At 34.5% G+C, this 12,603-nt stretch overlaps 1 protein-coding gene across 8 annotated transcripts in view; it reads right to left on the bottom strand.

The window, feature by feature from the left end:
• Window positions 1-12,603, bottom strand: part of FAM151B (family with sequence similarity 151 member B) — a 40,289-nt gene that overhangs the window by 27,460 nt on the left and 226 nt on the right. For 7 of the 8 annotated variants that reach the window (XR_009261222.1, XR_009261236.1, XR_009261231.1 and 4 more), the window contains exons 2-3: window positions 10,568-10,693; window positions 7,903-8,068 (exon numbers count right to left, since the gene is read on the bottom strand). Coding sequence is in view for 5 of the 8 variants with exons in the window: in XM_058728533.1 (XP_058584516.1) it covers window positions 7,903-8,068; window positions 10,568-10,693 (292 nt within the window). In the remaining 3 variants the exon portion in view is untranslated. Of the gene's footprint in view, window positions 1-7,902; window positions 8,069-10,567; window positions 10,694-12,376; window positions 12,498-12,603 lie in introns of those variants that run through there. The other variant, XM_058728565.1, reaches the window with a different exon arrangement.

Consider the following 12,603-nt stretch of genomic DNA (forward strand, 5'->3'; position numbering starts at 1 on the left):
TATTCATGAAGGTACCTGAAAGGTACTATAAATGTACGAATAATGTCACTATTTGTAGACAGACTGAGGTTTCAAATCTCTGTATTAGGATCACTCAGTATAAAATAATTTCAGAAAATACACAAATATTCACTCATAAGAGAATGTATACACAAGATTTAAAATTAGATACATTTATAATCTGAAAATTCACATTTATTAAAATACCTAATGTGTACCCAAGCACTGTGTCTTTAATATTGGCTCATGACCTCAGAGAAAAGAGCCTCTTTTCCTTCACATATTCTTATAAATTTGGATGCATAAACATGTTTCTAAAACTGATTGCAAAGTGTAAAATTATAATATTTTCTTAAAACTTTTACAGATTTCATTTTCATTTCATAAGCATCTTTTTTGGGGGTGCCTGGGTGGCTCAGTCTGTTAACCATGTGACTTGATTTCAGCTCAGGTCATGATCTCATGGTTCGTAAGTTGATCTTGCTCTGTGTTGACAACATAGAGCCTGCTTGGGATTCTCTCTCTCCCTCTCTCTCTCTGCCCTCTCCCCATCTCTCTTTCAAAATAAATAAATAAACATTTAAAAATAAATTAAAAACAAGCATCTTTTCTTAAAACTAGAGACAACTATATTTCAGTTACTTTTAAATAAAAAAGCAGCTTCACTCTTTTCTTCTCTACATCCATTCTGACATCTATAGGTTTTAAAACAGTAAGGTTTCAATCAGCCTACATAAATTTTACTTTTTAAGAATATATATAACTTTACTGAACTACAACACTACTTATACTTCTGAATCTCTTCTGAACCTTTAAGTTTGCTTCTAAGAAAATTAGCTTTACCCTTATGCACTGTTCGGGGGAATGCAAACTGGTGCAGCCACTCTGGAGAACAGTATGGAGGTTCCTCAAAACGTTAAAAATAGAACTACCCTATGATCCAGCAATTGCACTACTCGGTATTTACCAAAGGATACAAAAATACAGGTTCGAAGATGTACATGCACCCCAATGTTTACAGCAGCATTACCAACAATAGTCAAACTATGGAGAGAGCCCAAAAGTCCACTGACAGACAAACAGATAAGCAAGATGTGGTATACATACCATGGAATATTACTCAGCTATCCAAAAGAATGAAAACTTCTCATTTGCAACAACGTGGATGGAGCTAGAGTATGTTATGCTAAATGAAAGAGTCAAACAGAGAAAGACAAATACCATATGATTTCGCTCACCTGTGGAATTTAACTAAAACAGATGAACATAGGGGAGGGGGGGAAAAGAGAAGAGAGGAAAACAAACCACAAGAGACTCTTAATGACAGAACAAATTGAGGGTTGATGGAAGGAGGTGAGTGAAGGATGGTATAGATGGGTGATGGGCATTAAGGAAGGCACTTGTTATGATGAGTACTGAGTGTTGTATGTAACTGATGAATCACTGAATTCTACTCCCGAAACCATTTTTGCAAGGTATGTTAACTAACTAGAATTTAAATAAAAATTTAAAAAGAAAATTAGCTTTTAGTGAATACTACAATGGGAGGCTAAGATTCTGGGAAATGCCTGTCAGAGGGAAGAACATTCAGTACCCTCTCCTCACATTACAACTTTCTTAATGGACTGGACTCCTCCTGCCTATACTTCTACCATTCTTCACCTCACTCCTTTCAGGCCTCTTACTGTAACGGGAGAAACTGATAACCTCATTATTTATTAGGTCCAATTAATTAGTGAGCAAGGATACTGTTCACTAAAACCATTGAAAACCAGCCCCCAGTCTTTCTTTACTCTGCCCCCATGTTGTGAGCTGCTTTTTGCTTATTCTTCTTGCCCTGAAATGGAGGCCCTAGATTTTAGTGTAATAAACTCTAATGCTGGACCTAGCAGACTTTAATTTAGAGACTGTCATTTCTCTGTCCTAAATGCTTTCTGCCTTAAACAGTATCAGGGCCATGTTAAAACCACAATTCTGAGATCTGGCACCCCTATTTTTGGTACCAAGCAACTTGCAGCTGCGCCTCCAAAGCTTGTTTTTCAAGGCCTACAGGAGAAGCCAAGTTACTGTGGGGTTCTGCTCTTCATGGGTGGATCTGGAGGAAAACCTAAACTAATCTATGTACCTCTGGCAACATCTCTTTTTCCAGAAAGAATTCTGGTTTCTTAAGAAATCTGGTGTCTTTGGAGGTTGTGTTAAACACTAATTTCTAGTTTATATTCAGGAGGGAGAGTCTTAGACTTTCTCAATTTAGTAAAATAATATAGGGCTGTTGAATAATGGTTTCCCATCAGATAATATACAATCTCAGCGTATTCTCCCCAAGATTGAATCCACCAACATATATTAAGTGTCTACTATGTGCAAAGCACTGTGCAGTTAACCATAAGGAGCTATGACACAGAACATAATGAAACAAGAATTTAATACATGTATTCTTTTTTTATATGTAAATATTTTAATTATTGCTAATATAGATTATTGTAATGCCACTTCCCCTTATCAGAAATTTAAATAAGAAAAACAAAACCTATATTTAAAAAAAACATAAAATCTTACTAAGGAAAATAAAAGTTTTTGTTGTTGTAGTTTTGTATTTTCTGGAATTTGACGAAACAATTATCAAATTCTTCTGGGGTCGCCTGGGTGGCTCAGTCAGTAGAGCATCTAACTCTTTGTTTCGGCTCCAGTAGCTATGCCAGGGTTGTGGGATAGAACCCCGTAGCAAGCACCACACGGAGCCTGCTTGAGATTCTCTCTCTCTCCCTCTGCCCCTCTCCCCCACCCACAATCTCTCTCTCTCTCTCTCTAAAATAGAATAAAATAAATATAAAATTCTTCTGGAAGAGTAAATATCAAGGAAAAGTCATAACATTTTTGGAAAAAAAAAGAAAAAAAAGACTGAGGATGAACTTGGCCCAACAGCAATATATAATGTATACCTGAAAGAATAACATACCATGTTCCTAGCCTGGAACATGTAACAAATTTGTAAATATTACAAAATGATACATCTCTCCCAATTAATCTACTAATACCATGTAATAATTTATTTTAGCATATTCAAATTCAGTCTTTAATGATTCTAATTCTAGGTGGTATCTCTAAAGTACATCCATATAGTAAATTTGTTTTTTGTATGTTTTTAAAGTTAGTTAACATACAGTGTAATAAGGGTTTTAGGACTAGAATTTAGTGATTCATCACTTACATATAATATCCAGTGCTCATTCCAACAAGTGCCCTCCTTAATGCCCATCACCCATTTAGCCCACCCCCACCCAACACCCCTCCAGCAACCCTCAGTTTGTTCTCTGTATTTAAGAATCTCTTATGATTTGCCTCCCTCTCTGTTTTTATCTTATTTTTCCTTCCCTTCCTCTATGTTCATCTGTTTTGTTTCTTAAATTCCACAGATGAGTGAAATCATATATTTGCCTTTCTCTGACAGACTTACTACTGACTTAATTTAGCATAAAACACTCCAGCTCCATCCACGTTATTGCACATGGCAAGATTTCATTCTTTTTCACTGCCGAGTAGTATTCCATTGTATATATGTACCACATCTTCTTTATCCATTCATCAGTCGATGCACATTTGGGCTCTTTCCATACTTTGGCTATTGTTGATAGTGCTGCTATAAACATTGGGATGCATGTGCCCCTTTGAATGAGCAGTTTTGTATCCTTTGGATGAATACCTACTAGTGCAATAGCTGGGTGATATGGTAGCTCTGTTTTCAATTTTTTGAGGAAACTCCATACTGTTTTCCAGAATGGCTGCACTAGTTTGCATTTGCACCAGTGGTGCAAAAGTGTTCCCCTTTCTCTGCATTCTTGCAATATCTTTTGCTTCCTGAGTTGTTAATTTTAGCCATTCTAACAGGTATGAGGTGGTATCTCATTGTAGTTTTGATTTGTATTTCCCTGATGATGAATGATGTTGAGCATCTTTTCATGTGTCTGTTAGCCATCTGGATGTCTTCTTTGGAAAATAGTCTGTTTATGTCTTTTGCCTATTTCTTCACCAAATTCTTTGTTTTTTGGATGTTGAATTTGGTAAGTTCTTTATAGGTTTTAGATACTAACCCTTTATCTGGTATGTCATTTGCAATGACTGTTTTCTTGATTGTTTGCTTCACTGTGCAGAAGCTTTTTATCTTGATGAGGTCTCAATACTTCATTTTTGCTTTTGTTTCCTTTGCCTCAGGGGACGTGTGTAGTAAGAAATTGCCGTGGCTGAGGTCAAAGAGGTGTTGACTGTTTTCTCCTCTACGATTTTGATAGTTTACTGTCTTTACACTTAGGTCTTTCATCCATTTTGAGTTTATTTTTGTGTATGGTGTAAGAAAGTGGCCCAGGTTCATTCTTCTGCATGTCACTGTCCAGTTTTCCCAACACCATTTGCTGAAAAGACTCTCTTTTTTCCATTGGATATTCTTTCCTGCTTTGTCAAAGATGAGCTGGCCATACATTTGTGGGTCCATTCCTGGGTTCTCTATTCTGTTTCATTGATCTATGTGTCTGTTTTTGTGCCAGTACCATACTGTATTTATAATTACAGCTTTGTAATATGGCTTGAAGTCTGAAATTGTGATGCCCCTAGCTTGGGTTTCTTTTTCTTTTTCTTTTTTTTAAACATTTATTTATTTTTGAGAGACAGAGACAGAGTACAAGCAGGAGAGGGGCAAAAAAAGAGGGAGACACAGAATCTGAAGCAGGTTCCAGGTTCTGAGCTGTCAGCACAGAGCCCGATGCGGGGCTTGAACCCACGAACCACAAGATCATGACCTGAGCTGAAGTTGGACGAGTAATGAACCGAGCCAGCCAGGAGCCCCTGGTTTTTTATTTCAACATTACTTTGCCTATTTGGGGTCTTTTATGGTTCCATACAAATTTTAAAGTTGTTTGTTCTAGCTCTGTGAAGAATGCTGGTGTTATTTTGATAGGGATTGCATTAAATACGTAGATTGCTTTGGGTAATATCAACATTTTAACAGTATTTGTTCTTCCAATCCATGAGCATGGAATATTTTTCCATTTTTTTGTGTGTCTTCTTCAATTTCTTTCATAAGCTGCCTATAGTTTTCAACATACAGATCTTTTACCTCTTTGTTTAAGTTTATTCCTAGGTATTTTATGGTTTTCAATGCAATTGTAAATGAGATAGATTCCTTGATTTCTCTTTCTGCTGCTTTATTATTGGTGTATAGAAATGCATCTGATTTCTGAATGCTGATTTTATATCCTGTGACTTTTCTGAATTCATGTATCAGTTCCAGAAGTTTTTTTGGTAGAGTCTTTTGTGTTTTCCCAAAAGTAGAGTAGAATATCATGTAAGAGTATCCTGTCATCTGCAAAGAGTGGAAGTTTGACTTCTTCCTTGCCAATTTAGATGCCTTTTATTTCTTTTTGTTGTCTGATTGCTGAGGCTAGGACTTCCAACACTATGTTGAATAACAGTAGTGTCGTGTTCCTGTTAGGGGAAAAGTTCTCAGTTTTTCCCCATTGAGGATGATATTAGCTATGGGTCTTTCATATAGAGACTTTATGATCTTGAGGTATGCTCCTTCATCCCTACTTTCTTGAGGGTTATCAAGAAATGCTGTATTTTGGCAAATGCTTTTGCTGCATCTATTAAGAGGATCATCTGGTTCTTATCTTTTCTTTTATTAATTTGATGTATCACATTGATAGATTTGCGGATATTGAACCAGCCCTGCAGCCCAGGAATAAATCCCACTTGATCATGGTGAATAATTCTTTCAATGTATTGTTGGATTCTGTTTTCTAGTATCCTGTTGAGAATTTTTGCATCCATGTTCATCAGGGAAATTGGTCTTTAGTTCTCCTTTTTAGTGGGGTCTTTGCTTTTGAAATCAAGGTAACGCTGGCAATACCATGTAATTCTAATTAGAAATAACAGTGGCTAACATTCTCAATTCTAACATGTATTAAGTGTCTCATAAAAAACTGACAAAGGCTACTTGAGAACAAAATGAGGGCTGATGGGGGTGGGAGGGAGGGGAGGGTGGGTGATGGGTACTGAAGAGGGCATCTTTTGGGATGAGCACTGGGTGTTGTATGGAAACCAATTTGACAATAAATTTCATATATTTAAAAAACAAAACCTGACAAAGGCTGGCCAAGATGATCACTTGAAGAGGGAAGTTCTGATCAGTATACCACCTAAAATTTCCCTTTTGTGGTACTTACTTAAATTCCTAGGAAGAATATGAACTTTGTTTTTATAGGATAGATTTTTTTCCTAAAAAGTTATTTGTAAGTCAAACTTCTGAGTATCATACCTATTTACCTATTAACTTTGTTTAGAAATTGGGGATGAGAAAATAAAAATCATCAATCACAAGAAACACAATAAACCATTTAAAATTACATTCTATAGGAAACTTACACATAAAATTTTAATATTTAATTATTATTTGTATACCAAACAGAATAACTTAAAAGCATATAATAAGAACTAGTAAAATTTAACTAATAGGTTATTCAGCTACTTTTACAGAGGTAGTACAGAGTTTGGGTTCACAGTGTGAACTCTTCAGCCAGGCTGGTAGCTTTCCTACTATGTGACAACAAGCAGGCTACTTACTCTTCTCTGCCTTTGTTCCCTCATCAAGAAAATGAGGATGACAGCAATAAGCTACCTCCTAGGATTGTTATAAGGACTAAATAAATGAACACATTTAGTGCTCTTAGAACAATGTCTGACACACTATAAATGTCCATAAATTCATTCCCCTTCAAATATGTTATGACCAAAAAATTTGAAAAATCTTTTTTTTAGTGCCTCAGCCCTTTTGGATAGCTGCTAGGAATGAATCGGTTGATCTGACTGGTGAAGAGCCAAGGAATATATTAGAGAGAACAATTCAGTAGGCAATAGTAAACATACACATGAAACGGCAAAGAGTGCTAAAACTCTGAATCACCAAACATTAAAGATCAAACGCTTTATTTCATGGTACAGAGAACACTATACCTTGGATCTCATCCTAGCTCAGCTGTCAAGTTTAGCTATTGTCCCTGGGTCAATCATTTAACTTCTCTGGGATTAAGTTTCTTTGTCAATAAAATAGAGTTTGGGCCATTCACCACTCTAAAAACTTTAAGATCTTAACATAGCTCTTTCATTCACCAACAGTATAATGAAGTTTACTGGTACATTTAGCCCTACAACAAATGATTAGAGTCATATTGATAATTCTATTAGTAAGATTTCCAAATCATTATTAATTTCCTAAGAAAATGCCATTTAAAAATATTGTTCAGAGATAAGGTATATTTACCACAAACCCTAGATTTTCATTAGCAGTCGCCTTCATGGGGCTTATGGTGAGCTTTTGTGGTATCACAATATATTCCTGGCTTTACTTATAATTTTTATATAGCCAAAATGGCACAAAAGTAAAATTTCCCATGATAGCCACCGGAAAGGAAATGACACTTAATCTTGCCCTTCATTATCAATACTTCCAAATATTATTTTTAAAGAACTCTTGGATTATTAAAGACTTCTAGATAATTCCCCATATACAAATATAAATCAAGTAGGATATGCATTAACTTCTCAAACTACTGCCAACTCTGTCTCAGACCACTTTTTAATGAAAGTAGCATTTTAAATTTACCATTCTATTATCACAATGGTAATTTATGATAAATTCCTTTGTAAAAATTAATTTTATCTTCAAAGAGTTCCCAAGAAACAATCTTATTAAACAACTCAATGGGTCTTAGGTCCATTCTTGAAACATATTAGTTTACAATTCTATTTTCAATTTAAAGTTAGTCAAGCACAGATATGTGATGCTATTAATCCTTTTTTTCCATTGTTATTTCATAACAACTAAAAAACTGAAAATGTTTATACAAATACCTCTTAAAATCCAGTTTGATGCCTTTATTGCTTTTTATAACTTCAGTCAGCCATTCCTGTAAAGTATTATCACTATTTGTTTCAGGAGGATGGGCCATGATTGGTTGGCTATATTCTGATCCATCACTTGGAAGAAGGACATCAGCCTCTATCATGTGAGCAGGACCTGTCCAAATAAAAGAACTTAAGTTAATGCTGATAAAATAAGGACTGCAGAAGATGTCATATTCAGGAGCCTGTTGAGGAGAATAAAAACTAACATTTACTGGGTAACTACTAAGTGCCAGGTACTATGTGCTAGGCCTTTACATGTTTGTTTCACAGATGAGCAAACAGGTGGTGAAGAATTAAATGCCTTTCCCTATGTCATAGAGCTCTTACACTGTTGTTACAGTATTTAATTTCTTCCCAGGACATAGCAAAATGAGCATACAAAACAAGGATTAATAAGTGTTTGTTGACGTTTCTGAGAATAAAAATAATATTTTTATCTTCTCATTCCTCAAATTAGAAACTACAGATATTTATTATAGTCACACTTTTCCTAAAGATGTTACAAAGGCTTTTTTCAAGGCTTAAAAAAAACACATTTTTTTTCTCAAAAAGACTTAAATCGTTTTCCATTTTTTTCCAACGTATCTTTTAAAATGAATGTGTTTAAAATATACATGCTGAAATGTTACAACATTAGTCTGTGATCATTAGTCTGTGATCATTAGTCTGTGATCTGGATGTTTTGACAGTGTAATACCAGGTGGTACTTTTACATTTCCCCTCCTGTACTTTGTTTTTTTTTTAAGTCATAGATATTGTTAAAAACCCAGTTTTACAAGTTAATCAAACTAAAACAGCTCTATTAATAATAGTTATACTACATTTAAATATTCTGGAAGAAATGAGAAAACCAGTTAAATACAGCATGCATGTCTGCAGGAGGCTGTCTGTCTCCTCTCCTTTGGACTAACAAGAATTTACGAAACTAGCCATGGCTTAAAAAACGGATTTGTGAAGAGCATTCCCAAACTATAAAACTTAGCTCTCTGGTTTTACCAAACCGAATGTAAAAAGGACATTATCTGAACACTAAGTAGCCTATGAAAACTTCCCAGGTCAACATCAGACTGCCAGCAATTGGAAATGACTTTCCATCAGCATTTTTAAAACACACTTAAAAGTAAAGTATCCATATTTAATTAGATTATTTCTAGTAAAAGATTTCCACACAGACTATTATGAATTGAAAATTTTAAAGATTTTTCTAAATTTTTAGTTATTACATAGAATTAAAATTTATTTTGTTTTGACTTTGTATCCTGAGACTTTCTAAATTTACTCATGACTTACAATCATTTATCTGAAGAAACTTTGATTTTCTACATATACAACCAATTGTCTGTAAACAGAAGTTTCACCTTTTTTTTTCCATTTAAAAAAATTGATATATAATTCACATACCATAAAATTCACCCTTTAAAGCATACCATTCAGTGATTTTTAGAATATTCAGAATGGTGTACAACCACTACCACTATCTAATTCCAGAAAAATTTCATTATCCCATAAAGAAACCCTGTATCAATTAGCATTCACTCCCTATTTTCTGCTCTGGCCAGTTCCTGGAAACCACTAATCAGCTTTTTTCCTGAAGCATTGCTTTTGCTAAAATTCACTTATTAAAGAATCACTGTGTGTTATTATGTGTTAGGTATTGTTTTAGGTATGAAGGATTCAATATTAAACCAAAGCTCCTCCCTTTGAGGAGGAAAGAATAACAATTTAAAACAGTATCTTTACAATAAAATAAATATATATTCAGACACATTATCCAGATACACAATTGAGTAGGATGCAAAAGATGCATAGATTTTTATAGCAAAACTTGGGATGAGGAATTTTCCTTGTTGTACTGGGTCACTTCAAGTTATGCCCCAGACCTCTCTCGTTATATGCTTTCAGTCTCTTGTGCTGCTGCAGCCAAGAGGAGTACTTCTTAGGAAAAGGCTGAAAAAACTGCTATCATGTTCATCTATAAAGAAGGAAGATATAGATATAGATGGACATGAAGATGTAGGTGTAGGTGTAGGTCTAGGTCTAGGTATTAGATATAGACTAGATAGACAATATATAGATATAGACTAGTGATAGATACAGATATCTATAGGTATAGATATAGATATATAGATACAGATGATTATAGATTGAGTTAGTAAACCAAAGTCTTAGTTTCTAGCCTAAGCATAAATACTGACCAAGGAAATTAATTATAAATTAGTATACAAAGGCTTCATCCATCCATTCAACAAATATTTATTGACCCTTTCCTTCATACACTATGAAAGACACAAAAATATGTAAGACATACAACAGTGACCTCAAAAATTTTACTCCAATCACTACAGTATATAGGGAAACGTAAATACATTGAAAGTTTCAAACAGACACAGAAAAGGCAAGTCCACTTCTGGAAAATAAGAAAATCCTTCCATTATGGAAATTTGTTCATTTTGTAAACAAAATGAGATATTTTATAAAAATGTTTATGTCGGCCTAGAATTTACACTTTGATCTTCTAAGTGTTTGAAACCTGAAAATATGCCCAGATACCAAAAAAAGAGTGGAATTAATCTATTATGCAATGTGAATACAAGAAACTGTATTGACTTACTTTTCAGTGCCTCATTCACCTGTGCCTTGTGGTTAGCAGCATGATACCAGATGATCTCAGCGCCATCTTCTGTTGTGATGTGGTTATTTCTCAGAAAATATTCTAGTATATTTTCACTCCAAGATCCTAAAATGACATTTATATTTAAAAAAAAAGGATTGTTTTTTATGAATTAAACATTTCTTTTAGGATCTTGAGTGTTGGGTTTTTTTAATTAATAATTTATTATTTTTTTTAATTTACAGCCAAGTTAGCATACGGCACAACAATGATTTCAGGAGTAGATTCCTTAATGCCCCTTACCCATTTAGCCCATTCCCCCTCTCACAAACCCTCCAGCAAACCTGTTTGTTCTCTATATTTAAGAGTCTTTTACGTTTTGTCTATCTCCCTGTTTTTATATTATTTTTGCTTCCCTTCCCTTATGTTCATCTGTTCTGTATCTTAAAGTCCTCCTATGAATGAAGTCATATGATATTTGTCTTTCTCCAACTGACTAATTTCACTTAGCATAATACCCTTTAGTTCCATCCATGTAGTTGCAAATGGCAAGATCTCATTCTTTTTGCTTGCTGAGTAATACTCCAGTGTGTGTGTGTGTGTGTGTGTGTGTGTGTGTGTGTGTATATCACATCTTCTTTATCCATTCATCCATCAATGGACATTTGGGTTCTGTCTCTCTCTCTCTCAAAATAATTATATTAACTTTAAAAAAAGCTGTATTAAAACCTTTTAAACTGTGTACAGCTTAATTGTTTTCTCCACCAGAGGCCCCATTCTATATTTATATTAACAATTTAGAATCTTAAGCTATACATTTAAGCATATGCACCTTGGGATTATGAATGTGGGCAAAATTTATATCAGTGACTAAATTCCTGAGCTATTATTTATAGATTTGTTTACCATGTACAAATATACATAATTCCCATATCCATCAACTACTTTTTGGATATCCAGATTTTCTATTAAGCATTAAAATATGTGAGTTAACCAAGACTGTAATACTTGAATCCAAATCTACTCCATACTGTGTAATATCCCAATATAACAGTGAGAAAAATAGTTACCCACATAATTCTTATATATTAATTTAAACATTTTAGTGCCTATTAATTGCCTGCAAATTCCTTCTGCATGAGATTATATCTTCTGTTAATTATTTGTTTCTTAACTCTGCCTAACAATAGTTAAAAACCTGAAAATAACCAGCAGAAACTTCCAATAAGACATTGAGAAAAAGTAAATTTTGATTAGAGAATGGAGGAACATATAAAGAGAAGTTCTAACTAACATGCGTGGAACTTAGCAACCACTCTGTATATCGGGCTATAGAATAAAGGTGAGAGTTAGCTATGGCATCCACTATGGCCCCAAACATGTGGTTCTATTTAGTATATGCAACAGTCACACACTCTTTAGACTCAGAAGAAAATATGTAGCAATTTTAAAAATATTTGAATTAGGGGTGCCTGGGTGGCTCCGTTAAGCGTCCGACTCTTGATTTCAGCTCACCACAAATTGATTGTGGTGATGGTTACACAACTCTGATATATTAAAAACCACTGAATTGTATGCTTTAAATAAATGAGTTGTATTGTTTGGAAATTATATCTCAATAAAGACTTTTAAAAAAGAAAAATTAAAAAAAAAAAAAGAAAAATACATTTACCCAGAAATTCCACTTTCATAAACTTATGCCATAGATAAATATGCCTATATGTGGTAAGTGACACATTTGGTACAAGGATATTTGATATAACATTGGTTGTAATAGCAAAAGTGAAAATAATCTTTTTAGAAAATAACCTTTTTAGAAAGGGTGCAATATTCTTGCTATTCTTGGCCATCCCATCGGCTTTTCTTTCAAGGCCCACAGGAGGAACCAAAGTTCTAGGCCACTCCGTTGTGGGCGCACTGAGGAAGTGGGCCTCCATCAGGAAAAGAGAGTGGTGCTATCAGAGGGGTCTCTCAAAACGCTCCAACCATAGGCGCCACGCCCAAGTGCAGGACTGCGAGCCAATCGAGGGAAGCCC

This window comes from Neofelis nebulosa, chromosome 1 (assembly GCF_028018385.1).
Source record: "Neofelis nebulosa isolate mNeoNeb1 chromosome 1, mNeoNeb1.pri, whole genome shotgun sequence".
Classification (NCBI taxonomy): Eukaryota; Metazoa; Chordata; class Mammalia; order Carnivora; family Felidae; genus Neofelis; species Neofelis nebulosa.